Source organism: Anolis carolinensis, chromosome 1, assembly GCF_035594765.1.
Source record: "Anolis carolinensis isolate JA03-04 chromosome 1, rAnoCar3.1.pri, whole genome shotgun sequence".
NCBI classification, from domain to species: Eukaryota; Metazoa; Chordata; class Lepidosauria; order Squamata; family Dactyloidae; genus Anolis; species Anolis carolinensis.
This window is the reverse complement of record NC_085841.1, coordinates 308,700,394-308,709,760: the sequence shown is the minus strand read 5'-3', so window position 1 is coordinate 308,709,760 and position 9,367 is coordinate 308,700,394. Positions and strand designations below refer to the sequence as shown.

General features: G+C 41.8%; 1 protein-coding gene across 1 annotated transcript in view; it reads right to left on the bottom strand.

The window, feature by feature from the left end:
• Nucleotides 1-2,732: 2,732 nt before the first annotated feature.
• ttc9 (tetratricopeptide repeat domain 9) overlaps nt 2,733-9,367 on the bottom strand; it is a 57,638-nt gene continuing 51,003 nt past the window's right edge. The window contains exon 3 of the mRNA XM_062968082.1: nt 2,733-3,791. Within this exon, the coding sequence (XP_062824152.1) occupies nt 3,712-3,791 (80 nt within the window). The 3' untranslated portion in view covers nt 2,733-3,711. The remainder of the gene's footprint in view (nt 3,792-9,367) is intronic.

Genomic DNA, 9,367 nt, shown 5'->3' with positions numbered 1-9,367 from the left:
CTGCATTCATGATACCAGTAACCATGGCTTTGTATATTATACATGTTCAACAACATATGTCCTCTCTAGGTATTTCCTAGGTCCTCCAGAGCATGTCTGTGGTATTTTTGGGCCAGATGCCCTTCATTTCAATAGAATTGTCTATGATCAGTTGTTTCACGTCATGGCACAAAGTCCAGGAATGTATTACCCACAATTATGGGAGTTCATACTGTACAGATTTTCCAGCATTATGCCTGGATTTTGCAGTGTGAAGTATATTTAAAAGAAGGCATTCTGTACTCATTTTCTGCAATATGATGACCTGGGTCCAAAGAACTTGGAAGTTGCACCATGAAACATAAGATCTCTGCCCCTAATAGCTACAGATGGCAACAACTACTCAGGTCCAGCCCTGAGTATGAGCTAAGCTGAATCGTTCAGAGCAGGGTGGGTGGTGATTGCTTGCCTCCTCCCTCTGCTTAGAGCAGTAGTTCCCAGCCTTTGGTACTCTGGGTGTTTTTGTCTTCAGCTTCCAAAATTCCTAACAGCTGCAAGCTGGCTGGGATTTCTGGGAGTTGAAGTCCAAAACAACTGGAGAACCAGAGGTTGGGATCCACAGCTACCTTCTCCCAGCAATGCAGGCGGTGGTTTGGAAAACCACAATACCTCTGAAGTAGCAACTGAGAGACTTCACAAAACTGCATGGTGGAACTGTGGGAGACTTTGTACCATCATTGGAGAAGTCTACATTTTCTTAGGAATGGTAGAGAATAGTTTTTCACCTATTCATAGAATTGTAGATTTGGAATTGATCATGAGGGCCATCCAGTCCAACCCTCTGACATGCAGGAACAATAAGTTTGAGTTCTAGAAATAAAAGCATATATCCTTTGAAATTGTATTGGACTGAACTCCCATAAATCTTTACCATTGTATGTGTGGTTTATTGCTCTTGGGTGCTGAAGTTGAAAAATATTTGGATAGCCCCATGATTTCCACCCAAGTCGCAAGGCTGAGACCTATTTACATTCTGAGAAATAGATGGTCCCACACAATAGCCACAGCAGAATATTTTCTTATGGAGATAATTATAAAAATGGTTTGCATCTAGTCATCCATTTTCTATGTATATGCATTTGAGGAATTAAGTATGTGTGAACAGTATTTGAATTAGCAAGCTATAGGTTTTTGGAACCCTGTGTGATATAACGGATAGAGAACCGTATGTGGTACATATGTCGGTACAAGTCTGCACTCATTCTTGAGGCTTGCTGGATGGTCCATTCTCTCTGTACTTTACTTCATGTGTATGTTGTATTCTGAAGATAAAACAGGACAATCTCGTAACTACTGTTTTGAGCAACTTGGATTAAAAAGTAACTATATAAGCACAATAAATATATTCTGCAGAAAAAAACTGATCCACGCTGAGCTGGAATTTTTTTCATGTTAGGATTTTTTTATGAGTTCTTTTGTGGAGTGGGGAGAATCAACTAGTTTAATCTTGTTTTGCTTTTTCTCTTGAAAAGACTACATATGAATGGAAAGAAGTCTTCCTTCCCAGATTCTCACAGCTGGAAAGTCATGTTGAATCTCATCCCCTTTGTTGTTATTTCATCATAACAGAAAGCTAAAGAAAATATTCTATTCTACAAGAAGTTTTCTCTCCTTTTTAGATTCTACATGTATTACATGTGTTGTTTTTGTTTTGTTTTTTTACCCCCGGACTATTTCATATCCTATTATGAAGATTTTGACTGATCTCTTACATACATTATGTAGACAAATTTCTCATTATGGAATAAAAGTCTGAATGTTTTAACAAGTTTTTAAAAGAAAAATGTTTGAATACATGATGTTAGGGTATCTTCAACTATAATCTGAACACTGATAACATACTATGTTATGTTGTGCAGGTTTACCTGCACAAGCTCAAATTAAAGTTATTGAAGAGCACTGATTGTGTCCCAAAACAATTTTAAGATCTCTAAATAGCAGATAGAGGTGGGGAAGAGAAAGTGTGTTCCTCATTATTCCCTTCACAGGAAATATAGTCAACTGTTTATGGTATACAACTACAATCATAGCTAACTGGTTTCTGCCTCCTGCAGAATTCTGGGGTTTATAGTTTGGTGAGGCCCAGGACCTGTCTGGCTGAGCTCTTTAAAGGCCCCTCCCTAAAGTGGATTTAAAGTAGATCCAGACTCTAGTATGATAAATGAAACATCCAGTGTCTATGTATCAAAAAGTCCTACAAGGTACTGCAGGCCAGAAGTAGCTCCAAACAGCTCCCTAGCAGAGCCTTGCTGGCAATGTTGCTTTTGGTGATCACTTTGCTGAACACCTTGTTGTGATCTCACCAGAAGCAATGTTGCCAAAAGGCTCTGCTTGGGAGTTGCTTGGAACATCTGCTGACCAGCAAAATAGTGGTAGTGGTAGTGGCTAATGGGAGGACATGGCACTAGTGGCAATGTGTTGTCAACCCATCCCTCTGTCTAGACTCCAAAGGGACTCTAGAGTGTTTCCATGGTGTGGACTCCTCATCCTGCATCAGGGGCAGTTCCAGAGCAGGCTTACTCTGAGTATTTTTGTTGGTGTAGATGCAGCATAGAAGCTATTTGTAGAACAGGTTAATTGCCTAACCTTTCCCTCTAATATTTTTCACAGACCAGAATAGACCTGGGGGGAAGTTTGTCATTCATATTCTATATATGGACAACAAGGACAAGATGTAAGGATTCCAAACTCAGTCCAGTGTACCAATAATAATATTTAGCACTGTACAAACATTAACTAACAAACCCTCACAACACCCCCTGTGAGGTAGGGAGGCATTAGTATCCCCACTATACAGATGGAGAAACTGAGGCACAGAAAAATTAAGTGACTTGCCCACAGGTGCATATCAAGATGGTGATACAACCATAATTCAGTGCTCCAGTTTCCATAGTCTGAGCTGAAACTAGTTACAAAGTCATGCTGTTTCTTTATGTACTCCTTTAGGCCCAGGCGTGCCTTCTAAAAATATATATATGTGTGTATGTATATAGGATTTCTGCCTGTTAAACAATGTATATTCAATATTAATAATTCCAGTTTTATTCCCCAAACAACACGGTGTCCTTTCACATTCTCCTTCAGTTTTGCACATGTCTCCAAAGCCTTCCCAGTCTTTAAGGCTCATTGCTTAAGCTACAATTCATCCCCTCACCCATGTTTTAAAAACAGCATATTGCAAATGGGCCTCATTGGCATGGGATCTTGAGCAGATGGCTTCTCTCTGGATCATGAAAATCTACAAGTGCAAGGAAGCCGCCAAAGTATACATGTCCCTCTAGATGGCTGAAGAGTTTTCTCTATTTGCTGTCACTTCATCATTTGAAAAAAAAAAGGGCGCGCAATTGCTTGGTTGGTTGCAGCAACAGCAAGCAATAAGCAAGGCAAGGCAAAGTAGATCTCCCTCCCTTGTACCCTTCAGTCAAACTTCCAAAACTTGGTTGACAGTAGCAATTGTGCTAGGAGGACTGGAATGTTGTTCTATCATCAGATAGCCAAAGCCAGACCCAAAGTTTAACTCTCTCGTTCAAAAAACCCCATCTGAGCTCAATTTAAAAGTAAAGAGGGGAGCGGGCAAGAAAAACTGTCAATGAAGGTAGAGCCATATGGGTGGAAGAACCATCACATGGGTATTATTGGGCAGGAAGTGTCCATTCAGAACTGGGTTTCTTCTCACAAAGCTTCCTTTTCTCTCTGGGAACACCTGCTAAGCTTCATTTCTGTCAGCTGGATGTATCTGACAACGTTGGTATCTGTAAAAGAGATGAAAATACACCGATTTAGTACAGCTTCTTGTTTAAAATGTACAAGCAGCATGACCTCAAATGCTTGTTTATTATTTGCATTGTATTTATGGCAGAGAAACAATCACTAGAATTTTAAATTTAAGAGTTAGTAGTGTATCTTACAAGTAGAATGATTACTATTTGCAGACGATAGTCTAGGGCAGTTGGCGCGGGAGTTGGGTGATTGATGTGGGAGGAGGGTTTCTCATGTGGATATGTAGGACTCTTGGGAGAGCTCTGCACAGCCATGTATCCTGCAAGGAAGCTCCTCTTCACAGGAGGTCATGGAGGCCCACCATGTCCTCCTGCGAAGAGGAGGGCTTACACGCAGCTGTGCCAGGCTCTCAGGAAAACCCTGCACAGCCAGGTGTCCTGCAGGACGCTCCTCTTTGTGGGAGGACACGGTGGCCTGCTTTGTCCTCCCGCATAAAGGAGGGCTTACATGTGGCTGTGTGAGGTTCTCGGGAGAGCTCTGCACAGCCGTATGTGACTGGGAGAGCTGGGTCTGGGGCTATGCTATGCGACTGGTGGCCAGGCCATGACCAGAGGCAAGAGCCCAAGGGGCCTGGGTTTGCCCATGCTTGGTCTAATGAAGTGGTTCTCAACCTGTGAGTCCCCAGATGTTTTGGTCTACAACTCCCAGAAATCCCAGCCAGTTTACTAGCTGTTAGGATTTCTGGGAGCTGGAGGCCAAAAACATCTGGGGACCCCAGGTTGAGAACCACTGGCCACTGGATAGGCAGAACCTACAGAACCCATCTTGTTCGTAACTTGGGGATTGCCTGTACCTTAAAAAAGAAGCATTTCATGTCAAATCTGAGATCACACTGCCCCATTAAGAATTTATAGTCATTGTCTGTTATGGTTGAGCCTTCGGGCTCCGGTAATAGAAGAAGGGGTCATAAGACTCCTCAAGAGTCAGACTCTTTCGAGGAGCGTGAAAGAAAACGGCTCCGGGATTTGTTTACAGACCCGACAGATGAGGACTCATGTGAGGGTTTTTCTGAGGGTTTGGAGGAAGAGATGGCCAGCTCGGAGGAGGACGACATGGAATGGACTCGTGTGAGGGAGGATTTGGGTGTTGGGGAAACAGCCAATGAAAGCATGGGAGGTGATTGGCGGGTTGCAGGATCAGACCCATGGACTGGCTGGAGGGATGGAGCGGGATCCACAGCTGGGGATGCTGTGGGGCGTAGTCAAAGGTGCTTAAGCTCTGATGAGGATGATGATGTTGGGGCACCTGGAATTGGGATGGCAGCTGACAGCGATGATGAGCTTGAACTGGGATAAATTGGGGTTTGGGACCAATGTCTAATTGCGTTGGGCAAGGTAATCTGGACGGACGCTTGGGCTTTTGTTGGGGAACGTCCTGAAGACGGGTGTGATTCGTTACTGGATACGTAAGTTTACCAAGGACACTGGGCATCGACGGCGGGAGGAACTGTGCGGGGTTTTTCTCTGTGCAACTTGTGTTTAATCTCGATAGCTTGGACCTCCGTCGTCTTTTTGACGGGCAATATCTACTCGCACTGGATTGACGCTGGACTGACTGACTTCGATTCCGGATTATCCCTTCTGCTGGCTATCGGTGAGACCTTTGGATTTCTAGACGACTACGCTTGGCTATTGACCTCTGGACCGGATTGGGACCCTGCTGACTGCCGTTACCCTGACTGCTGTGCCTGGACCTGGATATCGTTGGCCGCTGAACCTTAAACTGAATCCTGACTACGACCACGCTTTTCGTTCGCTGCAGGAAGGAATAAACAAGCCTGGTTTATTCTCCTGCTGTTTCTGAGTAGCAGAGAGGAATCTGCTACCAGTCTGTTGTTTACATTCTGACTCCTGTTGATCCTCTTTTGTTTGCATTGTTTGCCAGGCTGAAGTAAGCACTTTTGATTTAATCCGGATTATACTTCTGTTTAACCCGGTTTATCCCTTTGAACCGTTTTAGCTCAAACTGAGCTGTTTTTTGTTACTTATCACACTGAAGTCAAGTGTTTGCCCTGTTCTTTGTTTCCTACGGGCGTTTTTAGTTCTGTAACCTCAATAAACTGAGTTTTGTTTTACTCGCTGGCGTTCTGTCTGTGACATTGTCACTGTTTTTTATTATGATTAATCTTGTAAATCTTGCAAATACAAGTTGGGCATCCTTAATCCAGAATTCCAAAATTCAAAAGACTCAAAAATTCAAAACTGTCCACATGGGTGGCTGAGATGCCAACACCTTTGCTTTTTTATAGTTCAGTATACACATGCTCTGTTTCATGCACCAAATTCTTAAGAATACTGTGTCTAAGATTAATTTCAGGTTGTATGTATAAGATATATATGAAACATAAATTAATTTTATGTTCAAACTTGGATCCTGTCATCAAGATATCTCACTCTGTATACATATGCAAATAAAGGTATTCCAATTTAAAAAAAAAATCCAAAATCCAAAAACCTCTGCTCACACACATTCTGGACGTGGGGTACTCAGCCTGTAATAAAATAAAATGAAATAGCAGTAGAAGCAGGACTGCCTTTTAACCCACTTCATATGTGAGATCTGTTGTCAACTGCTAAACTATTTTGCCAGATGCCTTCAGGACAACTGTGTCTTTCAGGAACAAACTCTGATGGGAGTGTGTGTGAGAAAGAAAGAGATGATGATGATGATGATGATGATGATGATGATTATTATTATTATTAGCAGTAGTAGGAGGAGGAGGAGTATGTTTATTTATACCCCACTCTTTCTCTCCACAAGGAGACTCAAAGTGACTCAAGTGAACAAATTCCTTGCCTGTGGCTTCTCCACTGGGTGTCATGAAGAAAAGGAACTTGGGAGCTCCAGGGGCATCATTTTACCTTTTGATTGTGGTGTGAAAAACACTTAAGGCCAACATCAAATGCACCACCTGTGGCTGCAAATACTTCTTATCCGATCTGAAATCAGCAGGTAACCTAGCTTTTGCTTTGACAGGTCCCCTCCCATCTCCAGCAGACTTCAATTGCTTCAACCTGCTTCTCATCTCTCTGTTCCTACCTTCCTAACCACATATTTCTAGATGGTGTGCTGTCATTTTTTCAGAAAGCAGTCATTCATTCTCTATTTTAAAGTGCATTTTTGGTATGATTCAGTATGGTTCTATTGAATTATTACAAATAAATGTCAAACTGCTTCAGATCCTTAAAGGAAAGGCAAGAGATGCCGAGTAAAAATAAATGAATAAAAATAAATATATTTACAATATGATCATTATATTTCCTCCCTCTTCATTTCTTAATAGCCATGACAGTTGGCTAAATTCTTCCACACTGTTTTGAAATTGATTTGGGCATACAGGGGCATTTTTGTGGGGATGAGACATTCATTAACAGAAAAGAATGAACCCCCTGATCCACTATCAACTACTTTGTCATAATGCAGTTTAACATGACTTTAACTGCTGTGACTCGATACGATGGAATCCTGGGATTTGCTGTTTAATGAGGCACCAGCACTATTGGGCTGAGAAAGCTAAAGTCCTGGTAAAACCTTGTCTCCCATGATTCTATAACATTGAGCCTTGGCAGTTAAAATGATGTCAAACTGCATTAATTCTACAGTGTAGAGGTGTGACCGAGGGCATTGATAATGCACATTCAGTGAGTGTGAAATAACAAGTAACAACAGGCTGTGATAGCACTTTAATTCAGAAAAGCACAATCTCATGTTCGAATGGTAAGATTTATTTTCACTCTGAGTGAATCTAGAAGCAGAAAAATACCTCCTTTGTTAGATATTGGCGGGTTTTTTTAAAGTACACTACACATGCTTATTCACTTGCTTCAGATCTCTCAAAGTGGAAGTAATTAGGAGCATGAATAACCCTGTGTGATAACCTTGCAGGTGTGCCTTGGCTGGTATTGCTAGCCTTCCCCTTCCCAAACCATGAAAATCAAACTGTGTGATGGCTTATTGGCCTGATGCTATCCTTCCTTATTTAGAATAAAATGCTCTTTACTTTCTGTCACATGTATAACCTTATTTTCAAAGACTCCTAGCTTTTTGAAGCCTTTATATAGTACAATCCAACATCTATACTGTGCAATCCAACTTCAGTGGGATTTATTCCCAAGTAAATGCATATAGAATTGCAATTTCTGTCTTGATATTGGCAGGACTGGAGGTGGGAAAGAAAGGTTCAGTCACTCTGTAATGGGAAAATGCAAAAATAATTTTTTATTATTCTAAAGTCTTATATTTGCTCCATTTCGTTTTTGAATGCTGTATAAGGCACAATCTGTCTGTTGACCTTGATGGAACCAACTCCCTCCTTGTATTTAGAAGTGTCCCTTTTGGTTTCTTCTCTCATTCAATAGTAGATCATAGAAAGGGAAAAGCCGAGAAGAGGCTTCTGCATGGATTTCAGCACCAAATAGAAAAACAAAACAAAGCGCCCGACCATTACAATAGATATTCTTCTTGAGAATCAAAGAAAACAGTGGCTCTTCCCTCTTCATGGTTCAAAATCTTCTTTCCCTCTACCCTCCTAAATCAGATGGCTCAAATAATTTCTACAGCAAAGATCTATTAAACTATATTATTGGAGAAAAAAGAGGAGATAATCCTCCTCCTCCTCCTCCTCCTCCTCCTCCTCCTCCTCCAAATCTCTGTTTTGGAGCACAATACTCCTGACCTCATGATCATGGGGGGGGAAAAAACAAAGTATGGATAATTGATGTTGCAATCCCAAGTGACAGCAGAATTGACAAGAAGCAACTGGAAAAACTGACACGATACGAGGATTTAAAGATCGAACTGCAAAGACTCTGGCACAAGCCAGTCAAGGTGGTCCCAGTGTTGACTGGCACACTGGATGCAGTGCCTAATGACATTGGCCAGCACTTAAAAATAATTGGCGCTGACAAAATTACTATCTGTCAGTTGCAAATGGCCACCCTACTTGGATCTCCACATATTATTCGCTGATACATCACATACGGTAGTACTAGACACTTGGGAAGTGTCCGACGTGTGATCCAAAACAACAGTCAGCACAGATCTTGTTTGCTGTGTACTAATATTGTTGTGTATCACTTTTATGAACTAAAATCTAGAACAGTGTTTCCAAACGTTGGTCTCCTGGATGTTTTGGACTTCAACTCCCAGCAATCCCAGCCAGTTTACCAGCAGTTAGAAATTGTGAGAGCTGAAGCCAAAGAATGCTGATGCCTCACTAAACTACAACTTCTAGGATCCCATGATATTGAATGACGGCAATCAAAGTAGTGTCAAATAGCATTAAATCTGCAGCATATAGCTGTTGCCAGAAACACTTTCAGGTCTCAATCCCACAGTCCATCTATGTAGTGTAAACATTTCCATGCAGACCTAAACTACATTGCTTTGCAGTGAGCAGGCAGAATCAGAGAGAGTCCAGCCATGAGCTAAGCACACATAAAGCAGAGGAGTGAAAGTTGTGACCCTCCAGATGTTTTGGACTCCAACTCCCAGAGCTCTCGCCACCTTGTCCAATGGCAAGGAATTTTGGAAGCTGAAGTCCAAAATA